The 24,509-nt window shown below is 41.2% G+C and overlaps 1 protein-coding gene across 1 annotated transcript; it reads right to left on the reverse strand.

Annotated features, from left to right (window-relative positions):
• Positions 1-679: 679 nt before the first annotated feature.
• LOC129636477 (ATPase PAAT-like) lies at positions 680-20,147 on the reverse strand. The gene is made up of 6 exons (XM_055559893.1): positions 19,702-20,147; positions 17,942-18,145; positions 17,059-17,131; positions 14,225-14,431; positions 7,269-7,723; positions 680-1,844 (listed from the first exon to the last, which is right to left on the reverse strand). Exons 1-6 carry the CDS (start codon positions 19,857-19,859, stop codon positions 1,610-1,612), a joined length of 1,332 nt encoding a protein of 443 aa, XP_055415868.1. The 5' UTR covers positions 19,860-20,147; the 3' UTR covers positions 680-1,609.
• Positions 20,148-24,509: the final 4,362 nt, after the last annotated feature.

The raw sequence follows: 24,509 nt of genomic DNA on the forward strand, positions 1-24,509 counted from the left end.
TTACTGCAGAGCACAGGCTTAGGTCACGCAGGCTCCAGTAGCTGCGGCTCCCAGGCTCTGAAGCACAGGCTCAGGAGTTGTGACACATGGGTTTAGTTGCTCTGAGGCATGTGGGATCATCCCAGATCAGGGACCGAACCTGTGTCGCCTGCTTTGGCAGGCCGATTCTTTACCACTGAGCCACCAGGGAAGCTCTGGAAGGAAACATTTTGTAAATCAACAGACTACAACTACCAGAAGCTGTAAAACTGAACTAAAGGGTTCAGCTTGGAGTGACAGACATTCCTCCTGAACAACAATGGAAATACTATCTTACAGCTATGTATGTTGTCCCATGAATTAGAAAGGAATAGAAAAATACGCAAATCCTCAAGTGGCTATAGTGAGAGTACGTCCCATATACTGTGTCACCTTTGTAGTGTGATATGAATGAATGAGTGTGCAAATTAGTCCTCATTTGAAAGAACTGACCACAGTACCGATTGCAAGACACCCCCTTTCATAAAGCATTTTAAGAAAAGATAGCTGAGGGAGGCAGGCTCCAGAGGAAGGGGATACACACACTCGGGCAGATCTGCGTCGTGGCGGAAACCAACGCAGCACTGCAGGGGCACTTATCCTCCAGTTAGAAAAGAAAAGAGCGTTGAAAAGAAAAAATTCTGTTTCCTTAGACAAGCAGTTTCCAGAGTGGATACATTTATTTTTTAAATGTGAATCATCACCCTTCAACACACATGATAGTTATAATTTCTAAACATTAAGCCTGCCTGAGAGAACTGAAATCTCTTTGATTCATATGCCTCAACCCCTCAATGCAGATCCTCAGAATTTCATGCTTTAAATATACAAAAAAGGGTTCTGGAAAGAGGAACCTGTACCAGTCCAGAAAGGAAAACAGTTCCTTGTATCTTTTGGATTGACTGAGATAAAATAAAATAACTTCTCTCATTTTACATCAAACACTAGATCTACAGTAACATTCCTAACAAGGAATAGGCTAGCTCTGATTGGTACTTCCCTCTCTACCACGACACTGTACTGAAACCAATAATACTAACCTCAGTGTAAACTACTTTCACACATGCCAAACACTGCATTTTCCTCATTACCTGAGATAAACAATACAAAATGTAAATTAGTGATTTGAATGAAAGTTTCCAAGTCTTAAGGATCCAATTTTTCAAAAACAATCAATTAGAAAAAGAAAAATTATCAAATACTCTAAGCATTATTTTTCAGACTCCTAAGACTGTAAAAAATCTTTGTATAAAAAAAAGTACTTCAACGAAACACATATACAATACAAACTAATGAACTGCTTTAGAAATCCTTAAAATCTTAAACATTTAATCCAGAAGTATACATAAATTTCAGTAAGAGAGTGAAAAATATTACAAACAAAAATAACTGAAGATCCCACCGTGTTAACTTAGTGTACAGTACTGGATTCACAGCGCGTGCAGGAAAATGAACACTGAGGTCACTTCATGTAAGTGGTAATATTTCAAAGGACATTAAATACTTGCTTTTCATAAACTTTCTGGGGTGGGGTTTGGCTTTGTAATAAATATGTAATAAATATCTGTAGTACTTTGTACATGTTGAGCGTTTATCTTTCTCCATTTGAAAGTCCTTCTCCAGAGTCATAATGTCTCAGAGGCATCCCAGAGGGTGGGGAGTTGGGACGTTGCAGCAAGTCCATTAACAAAGCCATCTTATTATCTATGTGCTCCTGGAGTTTATATATTCGCTGATCAACGTAGTCTGTAAGTTTCTTTTCCATCAGTTCCAAATTTTTAGAAATAATCTTTTCCAAATAGGAACAAACAGGTTGCTCTTCTACTCTGAAAATAAATTTTAAAAAATATTATGACAATTTTCCCTCGTATTATAACAAAACAACCAAAATACACTACAATAAAGCAGCCGATACACATTGCTGAAATTTGTCTACACATTGCTGAAATTCCGTCTCTTTCCAACATATTTCCAGGTTCTGGACACATACAATCTCGAATGCTCAAAGCATTATTATTGCTTCAGTTCTTTAAATATTTAAGCATAAACTGAAATTAAGAATATAAAAATGAAGATGACAGAATTTCTACCCTCAAAAACAAGTCTTTAGATACAAAGTGTCTTTCTTTTTGGTTTTGCGCTCCAAATCAAAAGCAATCTTGCTTTTTCTTTAAGATCTTTGTATGTCTTCCAAGTCCTTCCCCAAGCATTTTAACAGTTTTCTCTTTTCTTCATCTGAACAACCTTCTAAAGCACTGGAAGGACGAGGACAGTGAATTTCAGTGTGGTCCACAAAACCCTAGGATCTCCTCACATTTTTCCAGGCATTCCATGAGGTCAAAAGTATTTTTTATAATAACACTAAGTTATCTGAACATGAATTGTACAATAAATGCACAATGAATTATCCAGAGGCCACACCGTGTACAAGGTCATTACTGTGATGACTAATTGCTATATGGTTGTGTATTCTGTTTCCTAGAATTCTTTAAGGTAGCAGGTTTAGGGTACAGATAAGTGTTTTTCTCAGAGGGAATTCAGTTTGTTCTCAGTATTTCTACTGCGGTCTTACTAGCTATATTGAATTATACATGCCATAAGGCAACATATATGAAACTACAACCCAAAGTCAATACAGTTTTACACACATGTGAAACAATACCATTCTCACTAAACTTTCTAAAAAGAAAATATGGTATTTTTTCAAAAAGATATTTATGTTACTATGTAATGGGTTTATTGTTCTTTCTAAACTAATAAATATTTTTATATAGCCTACATAAATAAAAGTTCTTTGGAGTGCTCAATTATTTTTAAGAGGGTAAAGACCAAAAACTTTGAGAACCACTACTCTAGAATGTAGTGGTTTCTAGAACTCATGCATGGATGACAGAGTTGGACCATAAAGAAGGCTGAGTGCCAAGGAACTGATGCTTTCGAACTGTGGTGCTGGAGAAGAGAGTCCTTTGGACTACAGGGAGATCAAACCAGTCAAACCTAAAGGAAATCAACCCTGAATATTCACTGGAAGGACTGATGCTGAAGCTGAAGCTCCAATACTTTGGCCACCTGATGCGAAGGGCCAACTCATTGGAAAAGATCCTGATGTTGGGAAAGAGTGAAGGCAGGAGAAGGGGGTGACAGAGAATGAGATGGCTGGATGGCATCACTGCCTCAATGGACATGAGTTTGAGACAGCTCCGGGAGATGGTGAAGGACAGGGAGGCCTGCCGTGCTGCCGTCCATGAGGTCGCAGAGAGTCAAACAACAATGACTAAACAACAACACTCTAGAATATATAAGAAGCTTTTTATTGTTCTCTTTATTTTCTTCTTTTTTTTAATGTATATTTATCTAAAATTTTTTTAATATTAATTTAATTATTTTAATATTTATTTTCAAATAACTATAGATTCATAGGAAGTTGTAAAGACACTATATTTGTCCAGTACCCTTCACCCAGTGGTCCTGGTCTTTACTTCTTACCTAACTATGGAATAATAATGTCAGTACAGTGTGGGTATGCCATTTTATCACACGTACACACATTCATGTAAATATCACCACAATCAAGAGATGGAACTATCCCTTAACTACAATGATCTCCCTTCTGCTCCCCTTTCACTGTCACATCCACTTCCCTAATCTCCTCCATCCCAAACACCTGGTAATCACTTACAGTGTTCATCTGCATTATGAGAATGTTACGCAAATGGATCCATGTAACTTGACCTCTTAAGATTCTCTTTTGTAGATCAGCATAATGCCTTTGCCAGACAACCAAACTGTTGCATGTGTCAATAGGTTATTCCTTTTTATTGCTGATAGCATCCCATGATATGGATATACCAGGGTTAATTTAACCATTCATCAACTTTAAGACATATTGGTTGCTTATAGTTTGGGGCTTTTACAAATAAAGCTTCTATGAACAATTGTGTATTGATTTTTCTGTGGAAAAAAATTCTTGGGGGACTTCCCTGGTGGTACAACAGATAGGAATTCACCTTCCAACTTAGGGGACATGGGTTTAATCTCTGGTCCGGGAAGATTCCACATGCCACAGAGCAACTAATGAGAAGCCCGTGTCAAGCAACAAAGAGTAGCCCCTGCTTGCCACAGCTCAAGAAAGCCCATGAGCAGCAATGAAGACCTAGCACAACCAAAAATAATTAAAAAAAAAAAAAGTTTTCATTTCTCTGGAATAAATTTCAGGAGTATGATTTCTGAGTCACATGGTAACAACATGTTCAGCTATGAGAAACTGCCAAACATTTTTTCAAGTGGCTGTACTACTTTAAGTCCCCATGAGCAATGTATGAGAGATCCAACTTCTCATTGGTATTAAGTCTTGTCACCATTTTTAAACTTTTTATTTTAACCATTTGAATAACTGTATAGTGGTATCTTGTGTCTTGTGGTTTTCATATGCCCTTCCTTAATAGCCATGAGGTCAACAATAGCTCATCTTTTCATGTGATTATTTGCTTTGTACATCTTATCTGGTATAAATGTCTCTCTATGGTCTTTTGCCCATGTTCTAATTCGATTTTTTTTTTATGTTGAGTTTTCAGCACTCTCTATATTTTAGATATAAGTCATTTGTTGGATTTGTAATCTGAAAATATTTTTTTTCCCACTCTGGAACTTATATTTTATTCCTCCTAAAAGAGTCTTTCACAGAGCAAAAGTTCTAACACTTTCATGGAGGTCAAACATTTTTGGTGTCTCATCTAGGTTCCCACAAAGACTGTCTCCTGTGAATTATTAGAAAACTTCCACAGCTTCATGTTTTACACGTACGGCTCTGATCCCTTTTGAGTGAAGTTTTGTATAAGGTACAAGGTTTGGGTCATAGTTCACTTTTTGCTCTTTGGATATCCATCTGCTCCAGCACCATGAGTCAGAAAGACTCTTCTTCCTTTACTGAACTGCTGTTGCACCTCTGTCAAAACTCAGTTGAGCTCACCTGTGTGGGTCTATCTCTGAACCCTCTACTGGCTCCACTGACCCCTGTGTCTGCCCCTCCGCCATCACTGCCCTGTCTTGATACTCTCGCTGTAGAAGACTCGACACTGGAAGAGGGACTCCTCCCACTTCATCCTTCTTTCTCAAGGTTGTCTTAGCTATTCTTCCTCTTTTGCTTTTCATAGAATTTTTTAAATAATCCTGTCTATGTCTGCAAAATATTGTGAAGTTTTAGTATGTATTGCATTAAACTTTCATATCAATGGGGAGAACTGACAACTTTACTGTGTTAGAAATTCAATTTGTAATTTAACAGTTACCAGGAAAGAAACCATCCAGGCCCGACTGGTTTCATTGGAGACTTCCATCAATATCAAACATCATATGAAAAAAATCACATCAATTTTATACAATCTCTTCTAAAATATAGAACTCAAAAAGTAGAATTCATTTTATGAGACCAGTATCACGCTCATAATATAAAACCAGACAAAGACAGTAAAAGATAAATACAGACTAGTATCTCTAATGAATTCTATGTAAGAATACTTGTCAAAATATTAGCAAATCAGTTCCAGCACTGTATAAAAAAAAATTAGACACCACAATCAAGCGGGATCTATTCTAGGTATGCTAGGCAGGTTCAGTTTTTGAAACGAATGTAATTCACCATATGAAGAGATTACTGAAGAAAATTCATGATCATATAAATAGCCATAGGAAAAATACTTGATAAAATCCTGTATCCCCCTATGATGAAAGAAACTCTGATAACCAGGAGCTAAGAAACACTAAGCTTCAGAGGCCCTAAGAAATCTGACTTCTCTCCACTTTTTATAGTCTTTGTGTGTTTGCTGTATTATATCCAGGGATTTTTTTATTGTTAATAGGGAGGATCTGAGAGAACTGGAGACATTCCAGCTCAGTTGGAATCAGAAAAGTGGAAGTGGAAGTCGTTCAGTCGTGTCCAACTCTGCGACCCTATGGACTATACAATCCATGGAATTTTCCAGGCCAGAATACTGGAGTGAGTAGCCTATCCCTTCTCCAGCGGATCTTCCCGACCCAGGAATTGAACCAGGGTCTCCTGCATTGCATTTATCTGTATTTATCTTTTACTGTCTTTGTCTGGTTTTATATTATGAGCGTGATACTGGTCTCATAAAATGAATTCTACTTCTTTTTGAGTTCTATAAAGATTCTTCACCAACTGAGCTATCAAGGAAGCGCAGTTTTTAAATGTTTAGGTTTCTTCTTCCTTTGCATTGTAGTATTTGTTTGTTTTGCCAGTCACAAGTTAACACTGATGAAGACTATCAACAATTAAAAAACACTGTTACCTTTCCTTGTTCTTCCCAAGAACTACCATTTGTTTCAATAACTTACTAAACTGCTCAAATTTCAATGCTATTAAATACATTAAGAAAATTTCAACCAATACAATGACCTCATTTGAGATGTACAAAAAGTCTAAATCAAAAGACTGAAATAGTAAGGTAAAATAGTTAAGTCAGAACCATGGCTGAAGTCCTGAATTCCCATCTAGTGCAATATTTGGAAACATTCCATCTATCTAAAGGATGGTGGTGTGTGTGTGCTCAGTCACGCCCAAGTCTTTGCAGCCTCATGGACTGTAGCCCAGCAGGCTCCTCTGTCCATGGAACTTTCCAGGCAAGAATACTGGAGTGGGTTGCCATTTCCTAGTCCAGGGGATCTTCCTGACTCAGGGATCGAACCTGCATCTCTTGCATCTCCTGCACATACTAAACACTTAACTACCCCTCAATCAAAGTAGGAGTGGAAAAAATTGGGATTATGAGATCAGAGAATAAGGGCCTGTACACTATTAACAATTACAAGCTGAGAAATGTTTGGATGACTCCAAAATCAGCCCAGGTCACACATGGTCTACAAGGAAAACCCACTGCAATGGCTCACTTCATACAGTCAGGCAAACAGCGTGCACATCGTGGCTACCACGGCTCCTCTCCCTTCATGCGGGTAACTCTCTACTCCGACCCTTGTCTGCTGCTTACACTCCTCCCACCAAAGGCCTGAGAAGTGCTCGGCACCTCCAATTTACACACTTCTTTCAAAGCAACGCATTCTACTCTGCAGAATATTTCTTTCTTCTACGTGTGTCAATGGCGAAATGTCAAAGCTCCCACAGTTCTCTCCGGAAACAATTTCAGGCAGAAGCTACTGAAACAAACCTCTCTCCTCCACCTGCCTCCGCACCCTCCCCCACACCCCATCTCGACCACACGGGTCTAAACACTTACGTGACACCCCCAGCGCCTCCGCCAGGCTTGGTGATGCTGTCCTGCCACTTGGTGCCGGGTCCCACCCGGAGATGGCTCACCTGGCCACACAAATTCTGCAGAAAAGGCAGCAACTCGGAGTTAGGTATGTGTGAGCTGTCACCTGCTTTCTTTGATAAGAAAGAAGATACTGCATTCTTCAGATCCTTCTCAAGAATAGAACGGCTTTGTGGCACAATTTTACACTCTTGGAGGCTGCTCATACTTCCTCCACCAGCTGGCTGCAGACTCTTCTCAGTGTTAGCCTCCGAGTCTTCAGTCACGTTTCCAGATGTCAATCCAGTTCTGAAAGGAAAAGGTGTGGAGGATGACTTGTCGAAGGCTCCCGGAGTAGACGAGGACTGCAGCCCCATCACGTGCTTGTGTCCCGTGTTTCCCAGCATCGACTGGAGCTGCTCTCCGATGGCAACACAATTCTAAGGAAGGCAGACAGGGAAAGAGCAGGAACATTAATGATAATGACAGCTAACTCTGGAGTAACCTCGAGTCAGGCAAGGTGCCTTCTTCCATCTGAGCCTCAGAACGTTCAGGTGGAGTAGGCTGCAGCCACCGTCCCAATGCTGAGTTGAGGAGAAAAGGCTAAAGCTAACCCGGCCAAGGTAACACGGCCACTGGTGGCAGAACTAGGACTGGAGCCCGGACACCCAGCTCCAGAGTCAGGACTTCTAGTCCTTTCAGTGTAGTTCTGCTATGGAAAATCTTCAAATAAATACAAGCATACTTAGTAAAACTGCACAGGCATATTTTAATGTTTCCACTACAAAGCCCTCCTTAATCTATGGTATTTTCTAATGAGTCACAATAATTGATAATTTTCCTAGAATTAAAAATCATCTGCCCACTGTCACAAATGTAGGCCACCCTAAGGATATGCAATTTGTTTTCACTGGAAGATAGACTAGATAGTTACTTGCTTAAAGTTTGATGTTCTACCTATATACTTAAAGTTTGAATATTTTTGTGACATTTTCAATGATTAAAATGAGCTACTTTGGGGCCATGTCTGCCATGATAATTTATAGTGTAATGATTACGTTTTGTGGCCTCAGCCCAGCTAGGCTATATTACTTCCTGAGAAGAATGGCTCACCTCTGATAGGTTACAGTTTCCTCCAGAGAGGTATGCTCTTGCCATGTTCCTCAACTTTTCCACAAGACAAAAGCAAAACTACCTCCAGCCTAGCTAACTGTTACATTAGATGGCTCTACCCTAAACTCTAAACCCAGAACTCTACTAGAAATTCTTTTTTATTAACTTATCTGTTTGTTATTTATTTTGTTGCACTCTACCACACAAGGGATCTTAATTCTGCAACCAGGGTTCGAACCCATGCCCCCTGCAGATGGAAGCTTGGAGTCTTTCTTAACCACTGGACCACCAGGGAAGTCCTAGAGATTCTTATCAGGGGATATCATCTTATAGTTAATACTGTTCAATACCTTGTAAGATAGACTAAGAAAAGTATTATTATTCAAGATCAGGTGAAGACACTTGATCCATAAATTTTCTGGATGTACTAAAAAATGATCCTTGGATAAAATTAGCCCAGAACTCATTCATTCAACAAATATTTACCAGAAATCTACTCTGTGTTAGGTACTGTTTCAGGCCCTGGAAATAAGACAGTGAAAAGCAAACACAAATTTGTATATATACTCCCAGAATTCTGAAAAATTAAATATTTATCTCTGAACATCTTAAAGGATTTGCTTTAACTTTTTAATCACCTTGAAAAAACAAGGACAAAGAGAATATTTTTATTTTTTAAGATGAACAAGGTAAATAGTGAAAATTCTTAGAATAACTGAATATATTTTCTTTGAGAAAATGGCCCAGAGCTTTCACTCAGATAACTTTAAATGACAAGCATATGCCAGACACTGTCAGACAGAATTCTTACTCAATTATTCTAAACCGCTGAAGCAAAAACAAATCAAAGTCAGCACATGTGAACTGCAAATACAAGGAAATAAGAAACCATTTTAATAAAACTTTTCAGGAAACAAGGAACCACAAGGTACATGTGAAGCAAGGAGAGGCCAGGAAATTGCTCCCAGGCCCTTCCTTTCCCCTCAGGACAGGCCCTGTCCCAAAGAACACATGCAGGCTCGCGACAGTGTGTGTGGCTACACCCCTTACACAATAGGAGGGGTTCTGATCATGAAACACCCCTCCTCTACACTCAACAGATACTTACAGAGCTTATGCGACACTTCTCAGAAAGACAGTCCATGGATTACTTGTTTGCAAACAAAAGCAATTCCAGAGAACCAGGTATATCCCATGAGAATTCCATAAATATAGTCTCCCCATAGAAATAGGATATTTATTAGCATGTTTAAAAGAAGATTTCACAGGATCTCCTTTCTTCCCCAGGGTGTTTCCCAAATGCCCCCACAGGTAAGGATTTAGCATATGCATATAATGGGAAACAGGTTACAATAACATGTGCTGCTGGTTGGAGGACTTGCATTTCTGGATGAGACAAAGCTACAGAGACACACATCAAGCTTGAGAGTAAGTTAAGAGTTGGGCAAGCGCTCCTATGATTTACCTAATGCACTTCTGAACGGACATAAATTCATGATGAAGAAAGCATATTGTTTTGGGAATTAAATAAACAAGCAAAAAAAAAAAAAAAAAAAAAAAAAACTAAACCCTTAAAGACATGGCCAAAAAAACACCTGAAACTTTGGCATCATTTCTTTTCCAAACACAAGTTTTTAAAAGTATCAGTCATGAATTGATTTTTTAAAATTCATTAACCCTCTTGAATGTTTCCAAAATCTTTCACACACACAAAGTTTCTTCTGTTTTTAAATTTTTAATCTCTATGTCCACTGGATCTTTCCCCTTAAACATTTGTTCTTAAAATACACTATGCATAGGGCTCATCTGCTGTTGCTGCTTAGAAATAGTTCAGTCCTGAATCACACCCTCAGGGTTTTAGGTCACAACTGAGGGCCAGTGTTCTGTCTTTACAAGCATTCCAAGGGATTCTGATACAGGCAGGTTCCTTATCTCTAGCCTTCCTGAAACAACCTACTTTAACCTGGCTACCTCCACATTCCAACTACTCATTTACTATCTAATCCCTCAGAATCTGGTTTCCATCTCCTCGCTATTCAAGCTGACCCATTAAGGATCTGCAAAAGAAGCTGAGTTGATAATCAAGGAACATATACATTAGAGTCATAAATAAGACAGATCAGATTCCTGTTTGCACAAAGCTTATATTTTAATGAGATAAACAGAGCAATAAATATACATGTATATATATGTGTGTGTGTGTATATATAAAACAACAAAAATAATGAAGAAAGCCATGATGAAAATATGTGTGTGTGTTTATATAAAACAACAAAAATAATGAAGAAAGCCATGATGAAAATATGATACAGATAGTGCACCAGTGTGGCTGGTGAAGGTCTTGCTCAAGATGGAACATTTAAGATGAGGCTGAAAGAACAAGAAAAGGGCAGACTTGCTAAGGTCGAGAAGAGGGGATTCTGACCAAAGAGAACAGCTAAGAGTGCAGAGGTCCTGAGGTGGGAGCACAGGTGGATATCTGGGGAACACACACCTCAGAATGTCTAGAGACGAGCATCTGAGGAGATGTGACAGGAGATGGTGTTGAGGAGGGAACGACGGCCCAGATCTGAGATGAGAGGGTGAGGAATCTGGATTAACTCTGGGGTGAGGGGAAGCAGTTCGGGGACATTACACAGGGGAAGTCGAGTCTGATGGACCCTCTGAGATCATCCTGGTTGCTCTGTGGAGAGGGAGTACTGGAGCAGGAGCATCTGTTAGGAACCTCCTGAGCTGTGCAGGTGAGATCACTGTATCAGAGAACGAAGAGGACAGACTCTGTTCTTTTTGAAGCTCTCCATTCTGAGGTTTCCAAGATCATCACCAGCTCTCCTGTTCTATGTCTGCCTGTCCCTCCAATGATATTCCTACTAAATTAATGTTGGAAAATCTCACAGAAGTTATATGACTTTTTTATTTGTATTATTTGATTTAAACTTTCACATTCATCTTATGATCTCAGCAGCATTGCTAGATTGTAAACAATTAACCTTTAGATAGTAAACATGAAGAAATTTATCCTTAAATAGAGGAAGCAATGCTAAATAACACAGAACTAACACTGTCAGCGTTGAATTCAGGTCTCCTGACATCAGAGCTGGACTATAAAGAAAGTTGAGTGCCGAAGAATTGATGCTTTTGAACTGTGGTATTGGAAAAGACACTTGAGAGTCCCTTGGACAGAAAGGAGATCCAACCACCCATCCTAAAGGAGATCAGTCCTGGGTGTTCATTGGAAGGACTGATGTTGAAGCTGAAACTCCAATACTTTGGCCACCTGATGTGAAGAGCTGACTCATTTGAAAAGACCCTGATGCTGGGAAAGATTGAGGGCAGGAGGAGAAGGGGACGACAGGGGATGAGACGGATGGATGGCATCATTGACTCAATGGACATGGGTTTAGGGGGACTCCAGGAGTTAGTGATGGACAGGGAGGCCTGGTGTGCTGCGGTTCATGGGGTCTCAAAGAGTCGGACACGACTGAACTGAACTGACATCACATCTCTGCTACTCTAAACAGTGACTCCTGCACTCTGCCTCCTCACCCTTCTCCCTGTGCTCTGAGAAAACGCAGTTGCTCGCCTGTGATCTTCCTTCCTGGCCCCGGTCTCTCCCTTCACCACCTTCTCTGTCATCTACTAGGGATGCTCCCACCCCTGTGTTTCCAAAGGCTCACAACGTCACCCCAGGAACATGGTATTCACATAGAAAACTCAATACTCCCAAAATAAACTTTTTTTTCCCTCCAAGTCACACCCTCCCTTGCATTCCCTGTGTATTATTGGCATCACTATCTTCAAAAGTTTGGTTTCACGTTTGGTTCTATTTTTCTCCCCAAAACCCCATACAAGTTACTGTCAAGTCCCAATGGTTCCACTGTTGTAGCATCTCACAACCCAGCACTAGGGTCCTCCTTCAAGTTTAGACCCTCTTAACCCTCATCTAGACGAAAAATAACACAGAGATCCTTTGCTTCCTGCACTCTCACTTTCTACTGACTCCTCATCTTACACGTAATAGTGAACTAGAGTTAATTAAAACAGGTAAAACATGCCCACAAGCTTCATAAAAGCATTCAAAATCCTCTATGATCCAGCCCTAGTCTGCCTGAAGCTTCCCCTATCGCTTCTTCACTCCAGAGAAACGAACTTCTATCCATTTCTTAGCTACATTATACTCCTTCCAGCACTGAAGATTTAATCCATACTGCTCTCTCTCTCTCATGTTGCAGCCCTCTTCAGCAATACATGAACCATGAACTTCCTGATGTTCAAGCTGGTTTTAGAAAAGGCAGAGGAACCAGAGATCAAATTGCCAACATCTGCTGGATCATCGAAAAAGCAAGAGAGTTCCAGAAAAACATCTATTTCTGCTTTATTGACTATGCCAAAGCCTTTGACTGTGTGGATCACAATAAACTTTGGAAAATTCTGAAAGAGATGGGAATACCAGACCATCCAACCTACCTCTTGAGAAATCTGTATGCAGGTCAGGAAGCAACAGTTAGAACTGGACATGGAACAACAGACTGGTTCCAAATAGGAAAAGGAGTACGTCAAAGCTGCATATTGTCACCCTGCTTATTTAACTTATATGCAGAGTACATCATGAGAAACGCTGGACTGGAAGAAACACAAGCTGGAATCAAGACTGCGGGGAGAAATATCAATAATCTCAGATATGCAGATGACATCACCCTTATGGCAGAAAGTGAAGAGGAACTAAAAAGCCTCTTGATGAAAGTGAAAGTGGAGGGTGAAAAAGTTGGCTTAAAGCTCAACATTCAGAAAACAAAGATCATGGCATCTGGTCCCATCACTTCATGGGAAATAGATGGGGGAACAGTGGAAACAGTGTCAGACTTTATTTTTCTGGGCTCCAAAATCACTGCAGATGGTGACTGCAGCCATGAAATTAAAAGATGCTTACTCCTTGGAAGGAAAGTTATGACCAACCTAGACAGCATATTAAAAAGCAGAGACATTACTTTGTCAACAAAGGTCCGTCTAGTCAAGGCTATGGTTTTTCCTGTGGTCATGTATGGATGTGAGAGTTGGACTGTGAAGAAGGCTGAGTGCCGAAGAATTGATGCTTTTGAATTGTGGTGTTGGAGAAGACTCTTGAGAGTCCCTTGGACTGCAAGGAGATCCAACCAGTCCATTCTGAAGATCAGCCCTGGGATTTCTTTGGAAGGAATGATGCTAAAGCTGAAACTCCAGTACTTTGCCCAACTCATGCAAAGAGTTGACTCATTGGAAAAGACTCTGATGCTGGGAGGGATTGGGGGCAGGAGGAGAAGGGGACGACAGAGGATGAGATGGCTGGATGGCATCACCAACTCGATGGACGTGAGTCTGAGTGAACTCCGGGAGTTGGTGATGGACAGGGAGGCCTGGCGTGCTGCGATTCATGGAGTCGCAAAGAGTCGGACACAACTGAGCGACTGAACTGAACTGAACTGAATCCCACCTATGTAGTCCCCTAATAAGACCACAGAGACCTTTAGGGACAGGCCGTAGACTAATTCACCTTGGAACCTTCTGTAGTAACTAGAACAGAGCATCATTCACAAAGAAGGGGCTAAGTAAATACTTGCTGAGTGAATAAATGATTGAATTCATAGAAAATTATGAAGTCTATAATAGAAATATTTTGTTTGTAAGGGCATAAGGCTACAGAATGTTACTTTTAGAAAAGTTAGTAAAGATAACAGTCACATCAATAACAATACTTAAGTGGAAAAGATTTATGTCACCACATGTCCTAATAAAAAGCTATTATTTAAAGAACTGTAATGGTATCCGGAAAGAAATCCGTTCCTACTCACCTGCTGCTGGAATCTCACCATATTCATCAACTGCTGAGCTCCAGGTGATAACTTTGACCCCATGGACTCCATGATGGTTTGGACCCTCTCCAGGTCTATCCTTGATCCTAGAGTGGGAGAGCCTGCTGAAGAATGTGCCAAGACTGGCCTTACGTGTACCACAACTTTACTGATGAACACACAGTTCTTTTCACCAAAGGAGAGCAGCTATTATAACAAAAAAGTTCAGCAAAATTAATAGTAATAAAAACAACCATTATTTAAGGTCATTTCTTATTAATACTGAAGAAAGAAGCATTCAAGAATCTAAAAATTCAATTCAAGTACATTTTTAAGTTGTCTCTAGAACAGTAAAAGCCAAGAAAAGATTCAAAAGAACAAGGAAAATATAAAACGCCCTTTTAAGTAAAAGATTACATATAAATAATGTTTTATTTAATAATGTTTTCTTGTTTAAGGAACTAAAGATAAACTGTATCAATCTGAGATCTTACCATCCTGAAACATGCTATATCATTTAATACAAAAGACAACTGTCCAGGATCCCGTGCAAAATGTTTGTGAAGTGCTAAATATAACTCGGTATTTTAGAATTAAAACCATAAGGAATATTAAGACAACCTAACAGATCTCAATAGTTTACATATGAAAAACAAGTTCACAGTGATTTTCTAATTTGTCAACAGAGTAAACAACGGTCAGTCTTTGAGCCTAGTTCTTCTGGCTTCTGTCCCAGAAGCTATTCAGTGCTTTATGCTGCCTCATCTTGTACGTGCTTCTAAAGCAAGATGTTTCCTGTGTGCTGTAGGACTGCAAAGTAGCAAAGTGGAAAGCAAACAGGATCTAGAATCAGACAGACCTGAGTTCAGTGAAGGCTGTGCCTGAGTGACCCTGGGCAGATGCCAAACTTGAGTCAGGGGTAAAATCAGTTCACATGGTTGTTATAAGAATTGTGCATTAAAATGTCCAGTGTATATCACTGAGTGAGTGCTCAAAGATACACATCAGTAACTTCATTTAACTTTCATAAACTATTGAAAGTACTACTGGCCCAGAAGAGGCCTTCATACAAACCCAAAGATTTTCCTAAATGAAACTCTCTGCACTCCCTGGTACTTTCACAGCACAGTTACAAACCCCATTCATCTTCAGAGACAACAAACCCATACATCACACAAAGACACAGGTGAATACAGACCCATGATCTAAAAACTTAGTGTGGCACCAAAGATGTGACTGTCATCAACAAGAACCTCATGAAATGTATACACCCACATTTCAACATGCATATTATGCTTTTCAACCCCCAAGCCTTTCTCACCAGTGAATGTTGTATGTATTTTGCACACTTAATCTACCTATCTTGCCACTATAATATGAGCAACATTCCAGTTTATTTCATAACTGCCACTTCCTAAATGCCCAATACAGCAGCCAGTATCTATAAGCACTCTAATATGTGTAAAAAGCCTCTTGATGAAAGTGAAAAAGGAAAGTGAAAAGTTGGCTTAAAGCTCAACATTCAGAAAACTAAGATCATGGCATCTGGTCCCATCACTTCATGGCAAATAGATGGGGAATGAGTGGAAACAGTGGCTGACTTTATTTTTCTGGGCTCCCAAATCACTGCAGATGGTGATTGCAGCCATGAAATTAAAAGATGCTTACTCCTTGGAAGGAAAGCTATGACCAACCTAGACAGCATATTAAAAAGCAGAGGCATTACTTTGTCAACAAAGGTCCGTCTAGTCAAGGCTATGGTTTTTCCAGTGGTCATGTATGGATGTGAGAGTTGGACTGTGAAGAAAGCTGAGCGCTGAAGAATTGATGCTTTTGAACTGTGGTGTTGGAGAAGACTCTTGAGAGTCCCTTGGACTACAAGGAGATCCAACCATCCATCCTAAAGGGGATCAGTCCTGGGTGTTCATTGGAAGGACTGATGTTGAAGCTGAAAGTCCAATACTTTGGCCACCGGATGCGAAGAGCCAACTCATTTGAAAAGACCCTGATGCTGGGAAAGATTGAGGGCAGGAGGAAAAGGGGACGACAGAGGATGAGATGGTTGGATGGCATCACTGACTCAATGAACATGGGTTTGGGTGGACTCCGGGAGTTGGTGATGGACAGGGAGGCCTGGCGTGCTGAAGTTCATGGGGTCGCAAAGAGTCGGACATGACAGCGCGACTGAACTGAAAATGTGTTGGATGAATGCATCACTTTATTAAAATGACTTTAGAAGCCATTAGTGTATACACCTAAACAACATCTTGGGATAATCAGTTCTGTGCTCGTCTGTAAGTAATAATCAGAACAGAATTTTAAAGATAAAAATAATCCAAGAATTTTCTTTAGTTCCCTATTATTACCCATAAAGTAGGTCCCAAAAGATGAAGAGACTTGCCCAGGGTCACTTCTTTAGTCAGAAAGAGGCTCGCTTATTAGTCAGAGCTTATGAGATCCAGCTCAGTACCCTTCCTCTAGATCTGATGACATCAGTAAAGTTCACCTTAATAAAATGTTTCATGCTGATGACATCAGTCTAAACTCCTTTAACTTTGTGATGCCCTTGTCTGAAATTTCTCTAATTGTGTCCAACACTGCTATACTAACAAAAGTACATTGACATGACCATAGGAAATAAATGATCAAATTTTAAAAGAATGTTGATAATATTTTAGAAAAGAATTTCTTTTTACATGTTTACTAAGTATTTTTGAAATAAAACCAGGGACCACACTGGACTAACTACATTATCAATTTATGGAAATAAATATATCTATATATTAGGAAAGCAACTGTAGTTTTAAATTAGCTACAATTTAGGAATGACTTACCTTTATTTTACAAGCATGTGTGGAAGACTCCAATTTTAGACATTTTTTGTACAAAGTAATCTTTTCATGTTCACTAAAAATAGAAAAGAACTGATTTATTAAAAATTTCATACATTATCACTAAGAAGAGTTATATTTAAAAATAAAGGTCTCCAGGACAATATTTTAATCCTCAGATTCAGTTTTCCTGGTGAGGCATGAACAGTAGAGACTTCCTACTGAATTGCACTAGATATGAAGACAACATCTGCCACTAATTATAGCAGAAAATTAAATTAGATATCCAGTGTATACTCATGCAGCACTGAGCATATTTTAAAGCTCAACAACATATCTGTCATACACAATACAGACAGTACATAAAACAGCTCATACTTTGATTCATATTAAAGAAAGATTAGAACAGAATCTTCATAAAAAACTGGGAGAAAAAAATGAAAAAGTCTAATAATGGGTTAAGCTTGCCAGTACGGAACAGTCTTGAGCTCATGCACTATTTGGTAACGGCATCCTACAAGAAAATGTTCAAAGTTCCAGGCTGAGTGACAAAGTGATTTTTGGAAAACAGATTCCTTGTGAGTTAAAGAAAACAAATAAGAAACTTACCAGAACTTCATTTTCATCAAACTTTTTCCCAAACTAGCTATGATCTTTTACCAACTTCTCTCTCTTCCATTAGCTCTCCATTTCCACATTCATATACACAATTAGGCTGATCTAGACTGTCTTTAAGATCCCTAAAGGTCTAAACTTCTACATCTGCTGGTATGTTTTTATCTTTTCTTCCCTAGTCACCAAGTCAGAGAATCAACAAATACTGCAAAAGCTCAAGAAAATAAAACACTACTTCAGAAGAACACTTCCACATGCATAAGGCACAAACCTGTTATCCAGAACATTACAAACATTCTTGCCCCTACTGGTTCCACAGTACTCCTCTCCTAAGTATACTTCCATATTTCTTGCTGAACTTAAAATGCCAATAGAAACGATTTCTTCACCTCCATGAGGGTCACATCTCAGGTGAAGAAAGCAGGGGTTTTCATCTTGGCCGTTCAGGTTCCTTTTCAAAATCACATGATCCTGGCTGAAAATAAAATGAAGAATATTATGTAGTTTATAGTGCTTCCCTGGTGGCTCAGATGGTAAAGAATCTGCCTGCGATGCAGGAGACCTACATTCGATCCTTGGGTTGGGAAGATCCCCTGGAGAAGGGAATGGCAACCCACGCCAACATCCTGGCCTGGAAAATCCCATGGACAGGGGAGCCTGGTGGGCTACAGTCCATGGAGTGACCGAGTCGGACACTTTGTCTGACACTGTCCGACATTGACTGAGTAACTAACACACACACACAGCTCTGAATATTCATTGAAAGGACTGATGCTGAAGCTGAAGCTTCAATACTTTGGCCACCTGATGCGAAGAGCTGATTCATTAGAAAAGACCCTGATGCTGGGAAAGATTGAAGGCAGGAGAAGGGGATGACAGAAGCTCAGATGGTTGGGTGGCATCACTGATTTAATGGACGAGTTTGAGCAAGCTCCAGTAGACGGTGATGGGCAGGGAAGACTGGCCTGCTGTAGTCCATGGAGTTGAAAAGAGTCGGTCACAACTGAGCGACTGAACCACAACATGCAGTATTATAGTTCCCTGTCATTAACAGAACACTGTTATTAACCCCCTTAATGGGCCACAGGGGTTGACATGTTATCCAATTAATTGATATTTGCATTTGGAGTCCAAGCACCCTGCAAAGCACTGATCACATAAATGCTCAATACAGAAATCATGAGGAAATGATGCTTTAGACTCCAGGGCTCTCCACTCTATTTCCCCCTGGACCTCTATCTACACTCTAAGCGACTTCCTGAAAACTGCCCGACCAGTTAATGACTTACTAGTCAGCTACTGTGAATTCAAAACCCGTTCAGAAGTTAGGGGTTGGGGGCAGGTACAGAATAAAGGGGAACAGTGTGCCATTTTCAAAATCAAACTGATGATTTTTCCACATTTGGATTTTTTTTTTAAAGGCCTATTTTAGCCCACGGGCTTCCCAGCTGGCTCAGCGGTAAAGCATCCTTTGCAAATCCAAGAGACAACGGGAGACGCGGGTTCGATCCCTGGGTGGGGGGAAGATCCCCTTAAGGAGGAGACGGCAACCCACTCCAGTATTCTAAACTGGGCAATCCCTTGGACAGAGGAGTCTGGCGGGCCACAGTCCATAGGGTTGCGGGTCACCAAGAGTCAAGACACGACTGAAGGACTTAGCATGCATGCATTGGTAGACAGGTTTTTGTTTCAGGACAAGAGGCCGGTTCTGATCCCGACAAGGGGCCTCAGGAGCCGACGAGATGGACTCAAGGCGGGTGTGTGTGAAACGCTGTCTCCCACTTAACTGCCCCCCCGTCCCCAACATTCACACCCGAGTCCCCTCAGCTTTCCCGCGGACGCCCCTCTGTCCTCTCGCCACCCGAGCCCGGCCCTTTCGCCCTCGCCGCCCGCCACAGCCCCGTCACCCGCTCGGCTCCCGCATTTCGGGCGCTGACCCTCTCCCCTCAGGGTCCCCGTCTCCCCTCGCGGCTCCCCCTGGAGCGCGGATGTGTCCCCGAGCACAACCCAGTCCCCGCCAGGCCAGCGCACCCCGAGGCGGGCGGCGCCAGCAGCTCCTCCCAGTCGGCGTCCCGGGCGCCGAGACCATCCGGGGTGAGACGGAGACTCTGGGCCAAGGCTCCGAACGCGGCATCCCAGGAAGAGGCCAGGGTCGGGCGCCGGGTCGGTGGCCCGTGTATGGTCTCCATTAGGCCGCCTACGGACCAGGCCGGCTCCAGAACCTCTCTTTATAGCTCTTTAATTTGCGCCAGATCGAGGGAAGGTGAAGGAACAGGGCAACTTCCGGCTCGGCCCCCGGCAAACCTGAGAGCGGCCGCAGTTTCCCGTTGTCTGGAGACCAGCTAAGGCAGACACGCATACGCGCGCCGGCCGGATTTGGCAACGGGGTTCAAAAGCACTGGGCCGCGGTGGGGTGGCTAGCGGGAAGCTCTAGATTAGAGCATGCGCCCTGACAGCTCGTGGGCCACCCTCTGGGCTATGCGCAGGCGCAGTGAGGTGGTCAGCCACCCCGCCCCCGCCCTCCCAGCCTTTACTTAACTTTAGATTCATTCACTCAGTCGTGGCCCATTCTTTGCGACCCAGGGACTGCAGCACACCAGGCTTCCCTGTCCATCACCAACTCCCGGAGCTTGCTCAAACTCATGTCCATCCAGTCTGTGATACCATCCAACTATCTCATCCTCTGCCCTCCCCTTCTCCTTCTGCCTTGAATCTTTCCCAGCATCAGGGTCTTTACCAATGAGTCAGTTCCTCACATCAGGTGACCAAAGTATTGGAACTTCAGCTTCAGTCCTTCCAATGAATATTGAGTACTGATTTCCTTTAGGATTAATTGGTTTGATCTCCTTGCAGTCCAAGGGACTCTCAAGAGTATTCTCCAACACCACAGTTCAAAAGCATAATTTCTTCAGCGCTCAACTTTCTTTAGAGTCCAACTCTCACATCCATACATGACTACTGGAAAAACCATATCTTTGACTAGACGAACCTTTGTCAGCAAAGTAATGTCTCTGCTTTTAATGTTCTGTCTAGGTTGGTCATAGCTTTTCTTCCAAGGAGCAAGTGTCTTTTAATTTCATGGCTTATTATTTAATTAATTAATTTCATGGTGAATTTTAGCATTCACCATCTGCAGTCATTTTGGAGCCCAAGAAAATAAAGTCTGTCCCTGTTTCCATTGTTTCCCCATCTATTTGCCATTAAGTGATTGGGACCAGATGGCATGATTTTAGTGTTTTGAATTGAGTTCTAAGCCAGCTTTTTCACTCTCGTCTCTCACCTTCATCAACAGGCTCTTTAGTTCCTCTTCACTTTTTGCCTTAAGGGTGGTGTCATCCACATATCTGAGGTTATTGATATTTCTCCCTGCAATCTTGATTCCAGCTAGTACTTCACCTAGCCCAGCATTTCACTTTATGTACTCTGCATATAAGTTAAATAAGCAGGGTGGCAATATACAGCCCTGATGCACTCCTTTCCCACTTTGGAACCAGTCCATTGTTCCATGTCCAGTTCTGTTGCTTCTTGACATGCATACAGATTTATCAGGAGGCAGGTAAGATGGTCTGGTATTCCCATCTTTTAAGAATTTTCCAGTTTGTTGTGATCCACACAGTCAAAGGCTTTAGCTTAGTCAATGAAGCAGTAGTAGGTGTTTTTCTGGAACTCTCTTGCTTTTTCTATGACCCAACGGATGTTGGCAATTTGATCTCTGGTATCTCTGCCTTTTCTAAATCCAGCTTGAACATCTGGAAGTTCAGTTCACGCACTGTTTAAACCTGGCTTGGAGAATTTTGAGCATTACTTTGCTAGTGTTTGAGATGACTGCAATTGTGCGATAGTTTGAACATTCTTTGGTTTTGCCTTTCTTTGGGATTGGACTGAAAATTGACCTTTTCCAGTCCTGTGGTCACTGCTGAATTTTCCAAATTTGCTGTCATATTGAGTGCATCATGTCCACAGCATTGTCTTTTAGGATTTGAAGTAGTTCAGCTGGAATTCCATCACCTCCACTAGCTTTGTTCCTAGTGACGCTTCCTTAAGCCCATTTGACTTCACTCCAGGATGTCTGGCTCTAAGTGAATGGTCACATTATCGTGGTTATCTGGGTCATGAAGATCTTTTTGTATAGGTCTTCTGTGTATTCCCGCCACCTCTTCTTAATACCTTCTGCTTCTGTTAGGTCCATACTGTTTCTGTGCTTTATTGTGCCCATCTTTGCATGAAATGTTCCCTTGGTATATCTAATTTTCTTGAAGAGATCTTTAATTTTTTCCATTCCATTCTATTCTATTCTATTATTTTCCTCTATTTCTTTGTATTGATCACTTAGGAAAGATTTCTTGTCTCTCTTTGCTGTTGTTTGAAACTCTGCATTCAGATGGATATATCTTTCCTTTTCTCCTTTGCCTTTAGCTTCTCTTCTTTTCTCAGCTATTTGTAAGGCCTCCTCAGACAACCAGAGACTTTGAGCTTAGAGAAATAGCAGGTAGTGGGGATGCCAGTGCCTCTTTGGACCTGGTCCAAAGAGGAGAGTCCCTCCCAAGGTAAGTGTGGTGTCCTCTTTCTAGAGACCTGAAGCACCTCCTCCCAACCCTCACTCTCTGGAACAGACCCTGAGCCTTTCCGCCTAGGGTGGTGATTGGGGGGAGGGGGGTACGGCGGGGGGGATGGGGATGGGGTGGCCATGGAGTTGGATTTTCTCTCCTCACCCCCCTTCCCACACGCGCTCTTTCTTTCGAGGGTGTCAGGTGGATGCCGACAGTTTGACTTTAGTCTCAGAGATTTGGATGTTGTCCATGGCAGCAGTGGGGCCAGGGCAGGTGGTATCTGAGGAAGGTTTGGGGCTCTGGGATGTGGGCCTCTTGTCCATGGGGCCACCAGGTCAGATGGAAGGTGGAGAAACAGTAGAGCCCGAAGGGGGTCGCCCCCCCACTCCACCCCCGAGCTGTCTGCACTCCAGGCCCCTGGAGGAGCAATCAGGAAGTATTGGGTCTGTGGTGGAGTAAAATCTGAGCTGAACCTGAAGGGCCTTTCAGCTTTGCCCAGAAAAGTGGGAGCGGATGGAATTTTCTAGATACTCTCAGGGTAGGAAGGTATATGGTCCCTCCCCACCACCACCACCCATCCTCTTCATGAAGCCCATAGAGATGAGTTTTCCATGTTCTGAAAGGAAAAAGGGAATCAGAATAAGAAAGTGGAATGTCAGAGTTTGAAAGGTCTTCCTTCTTGTTCTAATAAATTAACTTTCATTGACAGTAACATGTTTGCACAGTCCAAAGAAAATAAGCTCTTCTTCAGAAACATCAGTCTGCACTTGAAGGAGCGGGGTCAACATTATCACTGGACTTCAGCTTTTGTGAACAAGGCTGAATGACCAGGAGTCAAGAAACTGGACTTCTGTGGTCTCTCCTTTCTTTTGCACAGCCAGTGAAGTCACGAAATCTTGGTTTTCTGAAAGGAAATCTATCGTATCTTTCTTCCTCTCTGCTTCTGTTTTGAAGCACTAACTTTCATCTGAACAATTCCAGGAGCTTCTTTACTGTCCTTTAGCCTTCATTCCCAGTCACTTCCGTTCCACCCTCTGCTCTGCCCTCTGCTGCTGCTTCTGGTGCTTGTTGCTCTTGAATGAGTACAGCCTTTTTTGTACTCTGATTCCTGCCTGCCTCCCTACCCTCCCTCCTACCTTAACCTTTGCAAAAGCGGTTCCCTTTTCCTGGAAAGCCTGTTATTTTGGAGCAGAGAAAATCCTGTACATCATTCAAAACCAAGCAGATTTCCACCCTACTACAGAATTAATTAAACTCATTCCTCCATATGACTATTATGCTTTTTAGGTATGTCAAAGAAAATCCAAAACTGGAGGTTATGTTTATTAAAAGTCCTTCCAGGGATATTTTGTTCCATTATGATGCAGGTTAAGGGGAAGCTATAGAATCCTTCCTACCAGTTTAACCTTTGATAGTTTTGCTTTTATATACAATTTAACATGAACAGCCAATGTAAATTTTTTAGGATTCAGTTACACTTATCTCTGTGCTGTGGACAGTTTATTTTTCTCACTTTCCTCCTGAAATAAATTAACTTTTTTTTTAACCAGCAGAGTATGTCTTTATTTATGTGTGAATTCCTAGCATTTAACAGTATTTGATACACAAATACATTGAATGGATAACTTTCACAGTGTTAAAATACAAGGCTCATTTATTGTTGTTGAAGGATTTGGTTGTTTTAAACATCTTTTTAAACACAATGATGGAAGTAAGCAAACAGTAAAAAATCTCTGTTGGAAATCTCTAGGAATTTCTTTCTTCTGAGGAGATAGTTTTGAAAGCTTAAAAAAACAAGGAATTGATATCTATTCATTGTTGCTATGAGCCAGAGGTTGGTAACATTCAGATTCTCCCTTATCTTAGGAGAAGCTGCTTGTACCCTTGATCTCTCCTTAGACACTTAGGTGATTCTTAGGATTAGTGAGAATGATGGTTATTCTGGATCTAAGTACCCACATTCACATTAGTTCATTTACTTTGCTTTCAGCCTCCCAAGACTAGGAGGAGAGTGGTCTTTGGGAAATCAGAAAAACACTTGATACTGTAAAATTAGTTCAATATTTGGTAACATTTAAAAATCTGGCTCACATTTTAGGCTATCTTTGTTAGTTTTTCTTTTTTTTAAAAAATAAGGAAAATAAGTAGGAAGGTAAGACTGGTAACTTAGTGATTCAACTGAAAATGACATTGATGGTAAGGTATAGAAAAGGAGCCAATAAGTTTTAAGTTTTACATTGGCCTAAACTTTAGAGGCGGAGAAGGCAATGGCAACCCACTCCAGTACTC

This window comes from Bubalus kerabau, chromosome 22 (genome assembly GCF_029407905.1).
Source record: "Bubalus kerabau isolate K-KA32 ecotype Philippines breed swamp buffalo chromosome 22, PCC_UOA_SB_1v2, whole genome shotgun sequence".
Lineage (NCBI taxonomy): Eukaryota > Metazoa > Chordata > Mammalia > Artiodactyla > Bovidae > Bubalus > Bubalus kerabau.

Coding starts and splice junctions, on each gene's coding strand:
- LOC129636477 (XM_055559893.1), bottom strand. CDS start 19,859: ATGGAGACCATACACGGGCCACCGACCCGGCGCCCGACCCTGGCCTCT. Junction 17,132..17,941: donor TGTAATGTTCTGGATAACAG/GTTTGTGCCTTA, acceptor TTCTATTTTTAG/TGAACATGAAAAGATTACTT. Junction 7,724..14,224: donor TGGTGAGATTCCAGCAGCAG/GTGAGTAGGAAC, acceptor TGCCTTCCTTAG/AATTGTGTTGCCATCGGAGA.